We start from the raw sequence: 17,980 nt of genomic DNA, 5'->3' as shown, positions 1-17,980 counted from the left end.
AGAGAGAGAGCAAAGCATGATTTGAAAAGAAACTGGCCTGTATTTTCTGGAATGTAGAAGTGTAAGTTGAGATTTTACAGAATTTGACAGGAAATGGGAGAGTGGACAGAGGGAAACATTCTTCACTGCTGGCATTGAGGGAACTGAGGGGTCGAGGGAATGGGAGACATCTTTTAAAATTGCAGCCACAATATTCAGGAAAGGAGTTCAAGGAAACACTTCTCCACAGCCCTGTGTGGAAAACGTCTGGAAATTTTTCCCCGCAAGAAGCAATGAATGTCAACTCAATCAATCATTTAAATCTGTGATCAATAGCTTTTTTGCCAGACAAGGGTTCAAAAGGCAATGGAAGTGAGACGTGTTAGTGGAGATAGGATGAAAGTCAGTTGTGTTCTCACTAACTGTCCAGTTCTGTTCTGTTGAATGAATCTTGATAACAGAGATCAGCAATTACTTTAGTGAAATGCAAACCAAGGTAGAAACAAATACATTTTATACAGCTGGTTAGCCACTTAGATTGCAATATAAAAAGCAGGCACGTTGTTATAGCAACGTAGTTTTCAAGGCCCAGGGCAACAGCTGCCTAAAAATTAGCCCTGAGGCTGTATAGTTTGGAAAACTCTTTGGAAGGCCCACGTTATGGTTTCCCTTTCTCTTCTTTATTTGTCTTTTTTTTGTAGTTTAAACAATGTATCCTCATCATCATCATGCTCGTGGCTATCAATGGCCTTTTACAGGGTAGTTTGCTGCGAGTCTGAATTTATGAAGAGCCTGTCAACTCCTATTACTGATGATGAGTTTGCTTATTTAACAACAATAGCTGGAATCAATGAAATGTTTTGGCCTTGAAATCAGGACCCTTATATACTCAAGCACCAACTAGAAGACCTGTGTCATTCACAGCGCAGTACCTCGGTAATTAATTTTCACTGTGTCCCTGCAGTGTGGAAAGCAGCCCTTTGGCCCAACAAATCCACTCCGACCCTCAGAGCATTAATTGATGAGTTCAATCAAAGAGCACAATAAATTACATGGGAAACTGATATCTGATGCCTAATCCTATGCCCATCAGTTGCTTCATACGATATGAAACCTTGAACTGGTCCTAACATGACGTTCCCAATCCTATTCCAAATATTATCAGTTGTAAAATGAATCATCACCACAGCTTAATTGGCATGTAAGATAAAACTGGTAGATTTGCTGCCAACATCTTCTTTCCTGGTCACAATTTACAGAGCTACTTGGTAGTCTACTGAGAAAGAGGCTCCTGTATTAAACAAAATGCAGCATATTGCATGATAGAAGCTCAGTACACATCACATTAGTCTGACAGATATTGTTACAGAGACTACATGGCGTTGAATCCCTTCAAGGTCCAAAGCTAGTCCCGCACTCAAGTCTATATGATACCATCATAAAGCACTCATCAAATCATAGACTCATAGTCATATAATGCAGAAACAGACCCCTCAGTCCAACTAGTCCACAATGACTACATTCTGAAATTAAACTATTCCCACCTGCCTGCATTTGGCCTGTCTCCTGCCAATCCTTTCCTACTCATGAACTTAGTCAAATGTCTTTTAAACATTGTAACTGTATCTGCATCCTCTGGCAGTTCATTCCACACGTGAACCACTTGCTGTGTAAAAAAAATGCCCTCATGTCCTTTTTAAGTCTTTCTCCTCTCACCTTAAAAATATGCTCCCTAGTTCTGAACTTCCCCACCTGAGGGAAAAGACCTTTGCAATTCACCTTATCTATGCCCCGCATGATTTTATAAACCTCTATAAGGCCACCCCTCAACCTCCTACTCTCTAGTGGAAAAAGACTCAGCCTATCCTTATAGCTCAAACCCTTCGTTCCTGGCAACATCCTGCTAAATCTTTTCTGAACCCTTTCCAGTTTAATAATATCATTCTTTCCTGTAACAGGGCAACCAGAACTGGCCACAGTACTCCAGAAGAAGCTTCACCAACATCCTGTACAACCTCACCGCGACTCCTCAGCTTTTCAGACCTTTACACATTATTCATTTTCTGTTCCTAAACAAACATTAAAATTATTTGATGATATTCAGTAACTCTAAAGCCCCAAAGGGCCTTTTCCTCATTGGACAGAGGCAACTGCCATGTTTAAACCTGAGAGACGCCACACATTAGGTGAGAACTGAAAGAACTGCGGATGCTGTAAATCAGGAACAGAAACGGAGGTTGCTGGTAAAGCTCAGCGGGCCTGACAGCATCTGTGAATGGAAAAACAGAGTTAATATTTCAGATCCAGCGTCCCTTCCTCAGAACACGTTGAGTGAGGTTGAGAATGTAGTACCTTCATGATGACCTCAGGTGGAGCAGGAACTGAACGCGTGCTGTTGGCATCACTCTTGACCAGCCATCTAGTCAACTGAGCTAACCAGGCATCACATAGGAGCTATCAAAGAAATATACACTGAGTATCAAAGCAAACTAATCTATTGTCTCCTGAATGGAGGGAATGTATGATAAGCCTTCCAAATGACGATAACTTTTACTCATGGCAAGAACTTCCACACTGCATCATTTAACAATGGGAGGCTGTTCAGCTGAAGATTACACATGGTTCTAACTGACTAGGAGACCCACCTGCTTTTACCTGTTGTGTATTACAAGGATTTACATATTGATACTCACCCTGTTTGGTTAAACTTTCCTGAACCAGGGAAATCATCTTTCCTGCTAGAAGTTCATAAGATTGTGAATGGCATGGATGGAGTGGAATTTATGAGGACTTTTTTCCCAGGGTGGAGGGGTGAATTACTGGAGGACACAGCTTCAAAGTACAGGGTTGAGGGGGAGTTTGAAAGGGAAGTGCGAGGCACAGTTTTTACACAAAAGGGTGGTGAGTGTCTGGAATGTGCTGCCAGAGGAGATGGCGAAAGTAGACACAATAGTAACATTCAGGAAGCACCTGGATGAGTACCTGAATAGGAAGGATATAGAGGGAAACAACCCTGTCCGTGAAGACAGTCTTAATATGGAAAAGCAAAAACTGGTAGCATCGGCTTGCAAAGCTGTTTCGGTTCTCGATTCCAAAGTGGGAATTGAACCAGAATTTTTGGGCCCAGAGATAGTGACGCAATTCTTTGTGCCACCCAGAGGGGGAGCTGAGTTGGAGGTCTGTACTTATGGTTTGATCAAGGGACCAAATTCTGATGAAGAATTGAAGGGAAATTTGCTCTAAGAGCCACGACATTGCAGAAGAAAGGATGTTCTGCTTGCAAGTATGTTTAATTAAATGGACTACTTTCACACAGAAAATAATGAGTAAAATCAATTATTCACAGACATGATTATCATGTTACAATGGTTTTCTGAGAACATCTTACTGCAGATTGGGTTTAGGTTAGTCTTATGCTTGTACTTATGCAATTTATTGGCTCTAACAGTTTAATATTTTTGATGTTTTACATTTAATCCCACCAGTGCTGCTTATATAATTTCTGCTACTTTGACCCCTCGAGGACCTGATTAAAATTAACATTATGATGTCTAATTGACAAATATATTGAACAATGTAGTAATTGTATTTTGTCATCTGACTACAGAGCCAATGGATACATCATGTTAATGATAAGATACAGGAAGAATGCTGCAGTGTTGGAAGTCCCGGATTTCTCCCATCTCAGGTAGATGTGAAGGATGCTATTCCAGCATGTTAATAGCTGAGGGGAGGGGAGTTCTTCTTGGTGCATTGGTCAAAATTTAAACCTGTTAGCAATGCTCAAGCAAATGCTTTGACTTTATCATTTCATGGGTTTATAGGAGCGTGCTGTGAGCACACTTCATACTGTGGCTACTTATTGTCTGTAAAGTGCTTCGAGATGGCTGAGGTTTTGAAGGGCACTACATAAATGCAGGTCTTGTAATAATACTGCCTTCTCTCATGGGAAGCTTAATGGTTGCAGTAACTTTGTGCATCAGGATGTATATGAAGAAACACTGAGGGAGCCTGTGCAATGGGAGTATATGGTGCGATCGTGCAGTTTGAGAAATAGTTCCAATGATGTAAAGTTCATATTTTACCTTTTCCCAGGCAAATTGTTTTGGACAATGACAAATGTTAAATGTTAATGAAGTACCAATGATCTTTTTTTGCAGTTCAGTTAATCATAATACGTCTGGTCTGTGGCTTTATTGCTTATGTACGCAGAACCATTTTTAATACCTTTACGTTCTATGTTTAAAGGTGAATCCTCTCCTTTGAAGCTTAAGTGCTGGATGAACCAAATCTTCCTGCACTTGCCGTTCTCTTGAATTTCGGTCAATACCTCTGGCCTGAACACAATAACTTTCCTGTGAGGTAGAAGGGTGGTTGTTTTGAAATTGATTCTGATTTTCAATCCGGTTTTCCCTGGTCAATCTTATTCCATCACCCACAACCGCTGTCCTCCATCTTTGAGTATGAAATGTAGTTCAGTTTGTCACAGCCTTGGTTCTGAGTAAAATATCCACTCCAGGACTTCAGCACAAAAATCAACTCTGACACCCCAGTAGGATACTGAGAGACCGCTGATCTGTCAGAAATGTAGGCTTTTGGATGGGATCTTAAACTGAAGTTCGTCTGCCTGTTCAGGTGGATGTTAAGAAATCCCACAGTATTATGGTGAAGAAGAGTGGGGAAGAGGGGTTATACTAATAATTATGCACCATAACAGAGGTTTTTCTTTATTCACTTGTGGGATACGGGTGTCACTGGCTGGGACAGTGTTTATTTCCTGTCCCTCGTTGCCCTTGAGAAGGTGATGGTGAGCTGCCTTTCTGAACTGCTGCAGTCCATGTTCTGCAGGTAGATCCACAGTACCATTAGGGAAGGAATTATTGGATGTTGGAACTAATAACCTTTCCATTAGCATGCATGTCTTCCGTGTGAAATTGCTATGTGCAAATTGATCGCTGTTCACATTTTCAAAAGCACTTCATTAGCTGGAAGACACTTTGAGGTGTCTGGTGGTCATGAAAAGTAATAAATAAATGAAAGGCTTTCTTTACTTTATCACCACACGTCCAGACTTCATCTCATCATTTTTGCAATGACCAGGCCTTGATTACCTCAAGATGTGATTTTCTCATTACAATCCTGGTGGAACAAGCACAGAGAATGCTAGAGCAACTCAGCAGATCTGGCAGCTGAGGTGATGGCCTAGTGGTATTATCACTGGACTGTTAATCCAGACACCCTGATAATGTTCTGGGGGCCCAGCTTTGAATCCTGGCCACGGCCGATGGTGGAATTTGAATTCAATAAAATATCTGGAACTAAGAATCCAATGATAACTGTGAACTGATTGTTGGAAAAACTCCCCTCCCCCCACTGCACCACACAACCAGCCCAGCTCTTCCCCCCCACCCACTGCATCCCAAAACCAGTCCAACCTGTCTCTGCCTCCCTAACCGGTTCTTCCTCTCACCCATCCCTTCCTCCCACCCCAAGCTGCACCCCCCGCTACCTACTAACCTCATCCCACCTCCTTGACCTGTCCGTCTTCCCTGGACTGACCTATCCCCTCCCTACCTCCCCACCTACACTCTCTCCACCTATCTTCTTTACTCTCCATCTTCGGTGGGCCTCCCCCTCTCTCCCTATTTATTCCAGTTCCCTCCCCCCATCCCCCTCTCTGATGAAGGGTCTAGGCCCGAAACGTCAGCTTTTGTGCTCCTGAGATGCTGCTTGGCCTGCTGTGTTCATCCAGCCTCACATTTTATTATCTTGGAATCTCCAGCATCTGCAGTTCCCATTATCTCTGTTGGAAAAACTCATCTGGTTTGCTAATGTCCTTTAGGGAAGGAAATTGCCATTCATACCTGGTCTGGTCTCCATGTGACTCCAGACCCACAGCAATGTGGTTGACTCTTAACTGCCCTCTGGGCAATTAGGGATGGGCAATAAATGCTGCCTAGCCAGTGATGCGCTCATTCTGTGAATGAATAAAGGAAATAAAAGTATCTGTGGAGGGAGAAACAGTTAACATTTTGAGTCTAATATGTGTCTTTTTCAGAACTCAGTTCTGGTGGGCCTTTCTGCCTTATCTTTCTACAAATGTGAAACCCTGCAAAACATCACAGTCCATGTTTTTATCCAGGTGAAGCTCCACAATGTCTGTGCTAAGAAGGTGATGAGTACGTAATCTTGTCTGACATTCAGCACCAGGGCCCTGGGCTTGATTTCACCCTCGAGTGACTGTCTGTGTGGGGTTTGCACATTCTCCCCCGTGTCTGCGTGTGTTTTCTCCGGGTGCTCCGGTTTCCTCCCACAGTCCAAAGATGTGCAGGTTGGCTGGATTGGCCTTGCTAAATTGTGCATAGTCTTAAGGGATGTGTGGGTTACGTGGATTAACCATGGGAAATCCAAGGTTACTGTGTCCAGGAGGGTGGGATGCTCTTTGGAGGATCAGTGTTGACACAGTTGGCCGAATGGCCTGGTTAGACTTGTAGGGATTCTATGATTTGGCGCAGAGCTGAGAGAGTGCTGCACTGATGGGAGGTGCAGGCTTGAGGGAAAATTGTCAAATACATATCCTTGAAAATAAACAATGGAAGATAACCTCTTTCTGCTGGGCTCCTGCTCAATTAACATACAAAACCAGTGACCAAGTGGCTTGCTTCACCGTGAGCTTGCTGTGCGCAAATTAGCCTCCACCTAATAACAGCAATTCTGAAGGGAATATGTTGGCTACAAAGCACTGAGATTGTGAAAGATGATGTAGAAATCTTCTCAAATTCAGCCGAGGCAAAGGAGAAAACGATGTCTCAGGCAATGATCCTGCCTTACTATAGACACTCAGAGACAGTAGGAACTGCTGATGCTGGAGAATCTGAGATAACAAGATGTGGAGCTGGATGAACACAGCCGGCCAAGCAGCATCAGAGGGGCAGGAAAGCTGACATTTCGGGCCTGGACCCTTCTTCAAAAAATACAAATACTGCCCTGATTGACTATTAAATCATTTCTCAGTGATCAGAGGAATGTATAAATTGCTTCTTCGTGCAGTACAGCTGGTTTTCTGTCAAACAGTCACAGACTGGGACAACATCCATGGAATATCAGAGCCCTACTAAAAGTGTCATTATAGGAATCAATCCAAATGCATTGCCTCTTCCAATAGAGTGACAAGAAACAGACAGAGGGTAATAATCCTCAGCTTCCAAGTTGTGGACAATTGAGGAAGCTATTGTTTGGAGACAGGAATATTTAATTCTATGTTAAGTTAGTTAAATATTCTCTGGCTGCTTTCCAACAAGTTCCAGCTCCTGCAGAATCCAGCACAGATGAAATTTTCTGTACAAATTATTTGTTGCCATGCCAACACATTCGGCATGGCAAAATTAATGAGTGTGCAAATTATAAGGAAGAACATGGCTTTTCAAGCACCTTTCCTGTTTCTCCATGAGACAAGTTTTTCACTGGGACGGGAGGGTGTTGGAAATGTCACAATGAGTAGGTGTGTCCCACCAGATTCCGCAAAAAAATCTCAGCCTACGGCCATCCTGTTCTTGGATTTGTCGCAACAGCAGTTGTATTATGGCATAGGTTCAGACAATATCACAATCTGGAGGTGCTGGTGTTGGACTGGGGTGGACAAAGTCAGAAGTCACACGACACCAGGCTATAGTCCAACCGGTTTATCTGAAATCACAAGTTTTCAGAGCTCAGCTCCTTCATCATCTTTGTATGAATGGGGCGGTGTAATGTCTTCCGTCAGTCTGCTAGGTACCTACAATATACAGTCACATCAGCAACATCCAGGAATAAGTGTATTAGTTTGTTGTATTATAGCATTATAAATAGTTTGAGTTGCAAATCAACTTCAAGACATCAGCCTCAACAAGTGCCTGATTATTTGTGGCGTGTTTTCATTGGCTAACATACAGAAAACCTCAAAGTGCATTATAGCCCTGTCCAAACTTGCCCACAACCACTCCAGAATCTAAGAAGCCTTCCCGTGCTCCTATAGACAGTGGAGGACCTGGATCTGGGAACGTGGGGGAGCAGCAATCAGACAGCTCATTTGACCCCTGTTGGCTGTCATGCTAACAAAGTTGGAGCCTGAAGGTGGTTCAGACACTCCCCCCTGCAGCATGGGAATAGATACCAATAGCTGTTCGCCAGCAGATTGGTACCTGTATCTCATTGTGCCAAGGTGCTAAAACCTGGGCCTATGTTTCGAAAGGCAGCACAAGTTCCATTCATTCTCCATTACGGGCCACCATCGGCCCTTCTGTGAACAGCTGCTCTGAACTGTGGCCACATTGATGGGACATTGTTTGAGTGTACTCAGATTCCAAATGAGTGATGCTATGATCCAAACGTGAATCCGAGCACACTTCCTGGCTATGAAAGCAAATAGTGTGCTACCCAGTCTAAAGACCAAGCTTCCAGAGGGAGGACGTCTTAATCTCTTTGTGTTTGATGAATCAGAGCCAAGTTAGCAGTTGTGAAAGTAAAGCAATATAAACAATGACACATTCTAGTCACTGAGAGAGAGCAGATCCTCATTGCAGATGAAATATTTACTCTGTAGGTCTGTTGTTGCATTGGATTGGTACCAGTTAGTACATAGAAATCATTAAAGTAGAACATTTATGATGGTTTTATGTACACAGTTACTCTTCTTCATCTCTTTATCTTTCATAGTCCATTTCTTTCTGTGAGGTAATCATTGATTTAAGAGGGATGGGATTTAAGAACTTTTTTTTTAGAAATCATTATCTGAAATAATTGATTCATTCTTAGTGCAATGTATATGTGAGAACTCTATCTCCAGTAATTAGGAAACACAACTGTTGCCCTTCATATAAGTATTTTCATTAGTGCACTGTTAGATAGCAAAGGTGACTTTGAAGTTTACTGTTTGAATTGCTGTAACAGGAAGTATTTGCCTTATGAATAATTACCTTGCCTATAATAATTGACATTATCTTCTCTCTTATTTTGGCATTTGTCATATACATACTAATTTGGAGTCACATTTCTTCATGTGTCACTTGGATGTTAATCTTTTGATGAAAATTTGGACCTTCAAACAGATTGAATGCACAGGCTTAGGAAGCAGCTTAGGAAACCTGATGCCTTGCTTAAGGCATCAACGATCTAATGTTGAGATAAGACTTTCTTCACTCTCGAGCCGCAGCCCTCTCACTTTTCTCAGCCATAATGCATTTAAGATTGAAAAGTAAGTGGAAACTGCAAGTAATAAGTGTCAGAAACAAAAGAGAAATCTTCGGGGTTATTGTTGAAAGCCGCGTACGGCGCCAACTCGGATGACATCCACCTCTGCAGGCCTCATGTGCTTGTCTCCAACGTCCCAGTGAGCTGTTGCAGGGTTCCAAAGGATGAGACCATTAGTACAAGAGGGTGCACCAATCCTACTAAACTGTCCTACTAAATCCTACTAATTCTGATTCAGAATTTGCTGCCATTGGCATAATACACTGCTTGCGGGCCGAACGTTTTGCTCAGAAAGAATTACCTGCATCAAAAGGACATATTGAGCCTGACTGAATCACCTCCCCTTACCAGCCTAAACCTGTACGATGTCAAAATAAGCCACAAAGTTTGAAATTTGCAGCAGATCCAGGAGGACTCACTTCCCCTCTTCACTTTATCCAGCCAAGCCGCCAATGTTTTTATAATTATTCATGCACAGGATGTGGGCATCGTTGGCTGTGTCAGCATTTATTTCCAAGCCCTGATCGCCTTAGAGAAGTTGAGGGTGAGCTGCTTTCTTGAACCACTGCCCTGCTTAGGATGCAGATAAACCCACAGCAGCATTAAGAAGGGAGTTTCAGAAAATCAACTTTGTGACACTGAAGGATTGCCGATGTATATCCAAATCAGGATTGAGTGTCTTGGAGAGAAATGCTGATACTTTTTAACGTTCAAGTGGCTTAAAAAAATGTACAATGAGAGAAGGCATAATTACCATCCTGAATTTAACCTTAGTTTTTAGAACAGGCACAGATATTTCGTGGAGAAGCCAAATCTTGTGTAAAAACGTACCTAATTGGAAAGGTTTTCCTAAATTCTATAGATACATTAAAAACAAGAGGATAACAAGGAGAAGTTAGGGCTACTCAAAGATGAGGGAAGGAACTGATGCTGGGAGGCACAGAATGTGAGCGAGATCCTAAATGAGTACTTTGTGTTGGTATTCACCCAGGAGAAGGATCTGGATGATAGTGAGATTTGTGTGGAGCATATTAATATGCTACAGCATTTTGAGATCAAGAAAGAAGTGGTGTTGGGCCTCTTGAAGAGCATTAAGGTGCATAAGTCCCCTGGGCCCAATATTATCTACCCCAGGTTATTGAGAGAGGCAAGAGAGGAGATTGCGGGGGCCTTGACCAAGATCTTTATATCCTCATTAGCCACAGGAGAGGTCCCAGAGGACTGGCAAGTAGCTAATGTTGTTCCTCTGTTCAAGAAGGGAAACAGGGATGATTCAGGAAACTACAGACCAGTGAGTCTCACGTTGGTGGTTAGGAAGCTATTAGACAGAATTCTTAGGGATAGGATTTAGAAAAGTATGGCCTATTTAGGGACAGCCATCATGGCTTTGTGCAGGGGTGGTCATGTCTTATTGATTTGATTGAATTTTTTGAGGAGGTGATGAAGTTGAATGATAACATAGAGCAGTGGATTTTGTCTACATGAATTTTAGTAAGGCTTTTGACAAGGGCCCTCATGGATGCTCATCCAGAAGATTAAGATGCCTAGGATCCACAGGGTGACTTAGCCATGTGGATTCAAAATTGGTTTGCCCATAGAAGACGGGAGGCAGTGTTAGTGGCTGGAGGTCCATGACTAGTGGTGTTCCACAGGGATCTGAACAGGGACCTCTGTTTGTGTGATATAAAAATGTAGATGGGTGGGTTAGTAAGTTTGCAGATAATACAAAGATCATTGGAGTTATGGATAGTATAGAAAGTTGTCAAAAGATACAGCAGGGTATAGGACAATTGCACAGGCAGGCAGGGAAATGGCAGATGGAGTTTAATCCAGGTATATGAGAGGTGCTGCATTTTGAGAGATCAAATGTTAAGGAAGAGTATATAGTTAATGGCAGGGCCCTGAACAGCATTGATGTATAGAATATTCTTGGGCTTCAAGTCCATAGCTCCCTTAAAGTAGCCACACAAGTAAATAGGGTGGTAAAGAAGGCAGAGAGCATGCTTGCCTTTATTGGTTGGGGAATTGAGTACAAGAGTCAGGATGTCATGTTGCAGCTTTATAAGACATTAGATAGGCCACAGTTAGAGTATTGCATTCAGTTCTGGACTCCACATTACAGGAAGGATGTGGAGGCTTTGGAGAGGGTGCGGAAGAGGTTTACCAGGGGATGCTGCCTGGATTAAAGGGTATGAGCTATAAGGAGAGGCTAGAAAAATTCAGGTTGTTTTCTCCAAGAGGCAGAGGCTGAGAGGAAATTTGATGGAAGTCTATAAAATTAGGAGAGGCACAGATGGGGTTGATGGTCAGAATCTTTTTCCCAGAGTTGAAATGTCTAAAGCTAGGGGACATACATTTAAGGTGAGAGGGGGCCAGCTCAAAGGAGATGTGAGGGGATATACTGCCTGGGGTGGAGGTGGATGCAGATAAGATAGGGGTATTTAAGGGACTTTTAGATAAGCACATGAATATGCAAGGAATGGAGCGGTATGGACCAACAGCGGGCAGAAGGGATTAGTTTCATTTGGCGTAGCGTTCAGTACAGCATTTGGGGCTGAAGGGCCTGTTCCTGTGCTGTACAGTTCTATGTTCTCTGTTCTAAATTCATTTAAAAGATGTGTCTCTAAATTTTCAATGCATCGCCCTGTTCTTTTCCAAGGTGGCCACAAATTGACAAGCCCTCTGCCAGTGCTACTTGTGAACTGTTCCCTAGTATCTATACATTTTATCAGGCTTACAGGGGATCATCTGTTTGTTAAGGAATGGCTTACACTTAATGAACACTGAATAGAGTCTCAGTGGGAAGGGGGACCATTTATCTGATGCACAAAAATGGTTTTGCACATCTGCCAAATATTGAAGAGCTGTTACAATGGTAGTGGATGGATGGCTTCAGCAAAACTTGCAAAAACACACCTTTTACCTAGTCTTTCTGCTTTTCCTTGCCCCCTCAGTTTGATGAAGCTGAAATAAAGAGCTTGTTTGTTTTGTCATGTGGTATTTAATCAGGCCATGAGCACACATGGCCAGAATGTCATCAAAGTTAACGTTTGAAAGAAAACCCACGCTGCCAAAAATAACAGAGACTGACCTTTCCCAAACTCCCAAAGAGAGAAAAACAGGGAAAGAAAATTCAGATACACAGCCTGCTTTAGTACACAGTAGGGGGAAGGATTAAAAATTGAAATGAGAAATGTTTGCAATCATTAACATCACATTAGCTGACTGCTGTGACCTTCTGTGAAGGTTTATGGCAAAACTTGCTCAGCATAAAGTTGGACAAAATGTTTAAGTAAGTTGAGTTCTCCATCAAGAAACAAGTTATGCCAAAATACATTCAGTCATGCTTTGAGGACCAGAGAAGAAAAATGATCATGGGATTCAACTGTGTGAAGGATCATGGCCAAGTGTCATGTAGTAATGTTCCAGAGACTCACTTGAAAATGTGGGCTTCCTGAACAACTTTGGAACACTAATTGGGATCATTTTTTTTCTTGCCTCCCCCTAGAGCATGGATGTCAATGGAAGCTCTCCCTATATTTAGACACAAAAATAGGAGCAGTTCAGTATGAAAGGTTTCCAGAACGGTGCACAGGCTTTTCAATACTCTCTCTTAAATGCATATTGATTAGAATATTCCACACATTGCTGTCACTTCCCATTAAGGAGAAGAGGTATGTGAGCAGAAGCTGGAAACTTTAGGCCTCACATCCCGCAAGGCACATTCCTGAATGTTATGACAAACGACAGAGTGACAATGCAAAATTTGTTCCTGAGTAGGAAGAACTGAGACAATTCTCCATCTCCTTCCTACCTCAAGATCTGTGCACTCCTCTACTTGTGGGATCTGAGATTGCCTCTGATTCTGGTCAGTCAACTATTGTCAGCTGTGTCTCCAGCTGCCTAGACCCTAAGGTCTTTGTTAACAGTTCTGGCTCAGAGCAACTTGGAGATAGAAAGGACTGCAGATGCTGAAAGCCAGAGTCAGTAAATGTCAGGCTGGCAAAGCACAGCAGGCCAGACAGTATCCGAGGAGAAGGAAAATCTATGATTCAGCTGGAAACATTGACTTTCCCGCTCCTCGGATGCTGTCTGGACGGCCGTGCTTTTCCATCCTCCTCATTTATTCACCCTGATTTATACCAACTCATTCCTGCTTTGACATGCACCATAAAATATACTTTTGCCAGGTCACAGTTGAATAAGATAATGGTCCTGAAAGAGTGAATGTTAAAATTGCCATCATCTCTCCACAACCTAATGCTGCCTCACAGTCTTTGGAGGAAAAAGCAGTTACATTCACATGATGTGCCAATGCAGACAGACCAACATGCCTGCTTCCTGATAATTCTAATTATGTGTAATTGATGAATGCTAATTGTACCTACATCTACCATGCAATGAGCTATAGCTTGCTAAGTAAACCAATGCCTCTTCTCGGTAAGTTTCTTAAGATTAACCTTTATCATCTGCCCCTAATGATGGGCAGGTCCTTGGATACAATAGATTCGGTAGAGCGTGTAATCATAGGGCCATAGGTTCGAGCCCTGCACTGGATGCTGTCATTGCCCCGCCCAGGCCTATCGAATCAGATTAATGGCTGGACGCCTTTTGTAGTGCAGTGATAGTGAGCCAAATTCCGGGCGAGGAGACCTGGGTTCAAGTGCCACCGGCTCCAGCGATGAGTCATTACATTTCTGAACAGGTTGGTTAGAAAATTAGAAGGGAGGATAGGACTTGTTGTGGTGCAGTAGCAGTGTCCCTACCTTTGCATCAGATGATCCATGTTCAAGTGCCAACTACCTTGGAGACATCGGTTAAAATAATTTAGAAGGGAGAATCGGTGACAGCCAATTCATGAGCTGCTAGTGCCCAGAGTCCAATATGGGAATCTCACACCCTCATCTTTCCTTATGTCAACCTACTGTCAAATTTAGTTTGATAAATCTCCTCAGAAGTGGCCTGGGACATATCATTATGTTAAAAGTGCCGCATAAACTTAACTCTATTAAAATCCACTCACGGGATGAGGGCCTTGCTGGCTGGGCCAGAATTTATTACCCATACCTAATCACTCAGAGGCCAGGTATGAGTCAAATTCAACCACATTTCTGTGGGGCCTGGAGTCACATGTAGGCCAGACCACATCATGGCGAAGGGCATCAGTGAAGTAGATGGGTTTACCCCAACAATGGATTTGTGGTCATCATTAGATTTTTAATTCCAGCTTTTATTTTATTGAATTAAAATTTCATTAACTGCAGTAGCAGGATTTGAATCCAGGGTCTGGGTCTCTGGATTAACAGTCCAGCAATTAGAGCACTTGGCCATCACTTCCCTGTTTTCACAGAATCTCTACTGGAGGACAAATGGGAGAGTGAAACCGGGATGTGATGGCGATTAAGACAAGTAGATTGTGGGAGGAGGAAATCTTTGGCAAGGTTATGCAACTACTATATACTCAAATGTCGCCTTAGTTTCACAGCAGGCATCAGAATATCGAGTTTTGCGAAGATTTGTAGCTCAGGTTGAGGTTCTGGATGTGAGTTTGCTCGCTGAGCTGGAAGGTTAGTTTTCAGACGTTTCGTCACCATTCTAGGTAACATCATCAGTGAGCCTCCGACGAAGCGCTGGTGTTATGTCCCGCTTTCTATTTATCTGGTTAGGTTTCCTTGGGTTGGTGATGTCATTTCCTGTGTTGGTGATGTCATTTCCTGTTCTTTTTCTCAGGGGATGGTAGATTGGCTCCAAATCAATGTGTTTGTTGAGGGAGTTCCGGTTGGAATGCCATGCTTCTAGGAATTCTCATGCGTGTCTCTGTTTGGCTTGTCCTAGGATGGATGTGTTGTCCCAATCAAAGTCGTGTCCTTCCTCATCTATATGTAAGGATACGAGTGATAGTGGGTCATGTCGTTTTGTGGCTAGTTGATGTTCATGTATCCTGGTGGATAGCTTCCTGCCAGTTTGTCCAATGTAGTGTTTGTCACAGTTCTTGCAAGGTATTTTGTACATGACGTTCGTTTTATTTGTTGTCTGTATAGGGTCTTTTAAGTTCATTAGCTGCTGTTTTAGTGTATTGGTGGGTTTGTGAGCTACCCTGATGCCAAGAGGTCCGAGTAGTCTGGCAGTCATTTTGGAAATGTCTTTGATGTAGGGGAGAGCGGTTATGGTTTCTGAGCCCGTTTTGTCTGTTTGTTTGGGTTTATTGCTGAGAAATCGGCGGACTGTGTTCATTGGGTACCCGTTCTTTTTGAATACGCTGTATAGGTGATTTTCCTCTGCTCTGCGTAGTTCCTCTGTGCTGCAGTGTGTGGTGGCTCGTTGGAATAATGTTCTAATGCAGCTTCGTTTGTGGGTGTTGGGATGGTTGCTCCTGTAGTTCAGTATTTGGTCCGTATGTGTTGTTTTCCTGTAAACAAACAAAACGAACGTCATCTACAAAACACCGTGCAAGAACTGTGACAAACACTATATTGGACAAACAGGCAGAAAGCTAGCCACCAGGATACATGAACATCAACTAGCCACAAAACGACATGACCCACTATCACTCGTATCCTTACATACAGATGAGGAAGGACACCACTTTGATTGGGACAACACATCCATCCTAGGACAAGCCAAACAGAGACACGCACGAGAATTCCTAGAAGCATGGCATTCCAACTGGAACTCCATCAACAAACGCATTGATTTGGAGCCAATCTACCATCCCCTGAGTAAAAGAACAGGAAATGACATCACCAATGCAGGAAATGACATCACCAACCCAAGGAAGACTAACCAGATAAATAGAAAGTGGGACATAACACCAGCGCTTCGTCGGAGGCTCACTGATGATGTTACCTAGAATGGTGACGAAACGTCTGAAAACGAACCTTCCAGCTCAGCGAGCAAACTCACATCCAGGGCATCAGAATATGTCGGAGTGTCTGGTCTACACCTGAAATGGGTATGATTTAGGTTGGCTTCAATGGAGTCATAAATCACAGTTGAGCCTAATTGTAATGATAAATTGAGATTAGATTTGCCAACTCTAATTGTGTCAGAGTACCCTTTAGGCTTGACTGAGAACGTTTTCACTCCATTTGTTTTTCAAACTTCATGCCTCCTGGAGTTGCCTTTTTTTGTTGTTGCCCACTAATTCTCCTCTAGAGGGCAGCATTATCCAATCCTAAACAGAACATCAGTGGCCAGCAGGTGTACTCAATACCAGACCTCTCTTGGACGATGCTTACACACAATTCATTACAGCTTTAGAGCTTCTAACATTTCAAGCTGCCCTCTTTTGGAATGTTTGCTAACTCCAAGTGAATGCTAAGGGAATCATAGGATAGCCATTCAGACTATCAAGTCTACGCTGACCCTCTGAAGAGCATCCCACCCACACCCATCCCTACATTTCCTACCCTCAACACAATGGGCAATTTAGCAAGGTCAACCTATCCAGCCAGCGCATCGGCGGACTGTGGGAGGAAGCCCATACAGACACTGGAAGAATGAGGAAACCCACATAGACAGTCACCTGAGGGTGGAATCGAACGCAGGTCCCTGGAGCTGTGAGGCAGCAGTGCTGACCACTGAGCCACCATTCCAACCGTGATGTAGGCACTCGTCTAGAAAATGAGTAAAAGCTCAAAAATAAAGTGCTACCACAACACCCTGAATAATTTACAGCCCTCAAAACCAAGCCTAATGATATATGACAACAAAAAGTTTGACTCAAAGTGCAGTGGAGACAGGCTTGTCCCAACTGTTGTCGGCACTCTGGTCAATGAACATTAACAGGCTTCACTCAGTATGATGATATAAATGGGATGGTAAGTGAAGAAATCTTTGGAAATCTACACACTTGGGTCCAAGTTCCATGTGATCCAACGTCATTACAACATTACACTCTGCACATGTGCTTAGTAATAGAATTCTTAGAGGAAAATGATAGTTCAGCCTTTACTCTGCATCTCTCTTCAGGTTTCTCCTCCTACAAACAGGCAACCTTATGGGCTAGAGTCATAGATTTCCAAAGTTAATCGAGCCCCATTTGCCAGCTTGTGTCCTTCTAAACCCTTCCTCAGCAAGTACCCATCAAGATGTCTTTTCAATGGCAGGGTGGCATGGGGGCTCAGCGGTTAGCACTGCAGCCTCATAGCGCCAGGTACCCGGGTTCGATTCCGGCCTCGGCGACTGTCTGTGTGGAGTTTGCACATTCTCCCCGTGTCTGCGTGGGTTTCCTCAGGGTGCTCCGGTTTCCTCCCACAGTCCAAAGATGTGCAGGCTAGGTGGATTGGCCATGCTAAATTGCCCGTAGTGTTCAGGGGTTTGTGGGTTATGGGGGAACGGGCATGGGTTTGGGTGGGATGCTTCAAGGGGCGGTGTGGACTTGGTGGGCTGAAGGGCCTGTTTCCACACGGTCGGGAATCTATGTAAAACAATGTTGTAATTGCACCAGCCTCGATCACTTCGCCTGGAAGTTCATACCATACATGCAACACACCCTCTGTGTGAAAAGTTTGGCCCTTAGATCCCTCTTGAATGTTTTGTCTCTCATCTGAAACCTATGCCCTCTAGTTTTGGAATCCCCTACCCTGGGGAAAAGACTTTGGCTGTTCACCCTAACCATGACCCTCATGATTTTATAAACCTCTTTGAGGTCGCCCCTTAGCCTCTGATGCCCCAGGGAAAATAGCCCCAGCCCATTCAGCCTTTCCCTATAAGTCAAATCTTCCAACCCTGGCAATATTCTTCTAAATTTTTTCTGAACCATTTCAAGTTT

At 43.3% G+C, this 17,980-nt stretch overlaps 1 protein-coding gene and 1 long non-coding RNA gene across 3 annotated transcripts in view; one reads left to right on the top strand and one right to left on the bottom strand.

The window, feature by feature from the left end:
* Nucleotides 1-3,156: 3,156 nt before the first annotated feature.
* Nucleotides 3,157-17,980, top strand: part of LOC125460440 (uncharacterized) — a 209,527-nt gene continuing 194,703 nt past the window's right edge. Inside the window, exons 1-2 of the long non-coding RNA XR_007249257.2 lie at nucleotides 3,157-3,262; nucleotides 3,587-3,667. This is a non-coding gene — a long non-coding RNA (uncharacterized LOC125460440). The remainder of the gene's footprint in view (nucleotides 3,263-3,586; nucleotides 3,668-17,980) is intronic.
* LOC125460441 (uncharacterized) overlaps nucleotides 14,886-17,980 on the bottom strand; it is a 79,880-nt gene continuing 76,785 nt past the window's right edge. For both annotated transcript variants that reach the window (XM_059649636.1, XM_059649635.1), the window contains one exon: nucleotides 14,886-15,616. In XM_059649636.1, the coding sequence (XP_059505619.1) occupies nucleotides 15,013-15,616 (604 nt within the window). In that variant the 3' untranslated portion in view covers nucleotides 14,886-15,012. The remainder of the gene's footprint in view (nucleotides 15,617-17,980) is intronic.

The sequence above is a fragment of the Stegostoma tigrinum genome, chromosome 11 (genome assembly GCF_030684315.1).
Source record: "Stegostoma tigrinum isolate sSteTig4 chromosome 11, sSteTig4.hap1, whole genome shotgun sequence".
Classification (NCBI taxonomy): Eukaryota; Metazoa; Chordata; class Chondrichthyes; order Orectolobiformes; family Stegostomatidae; genus Stegostoma; species Stegostoma tigrinum.
This window is presented reverse-complemented; position numbering and strand designations above follow the sequence as displayed.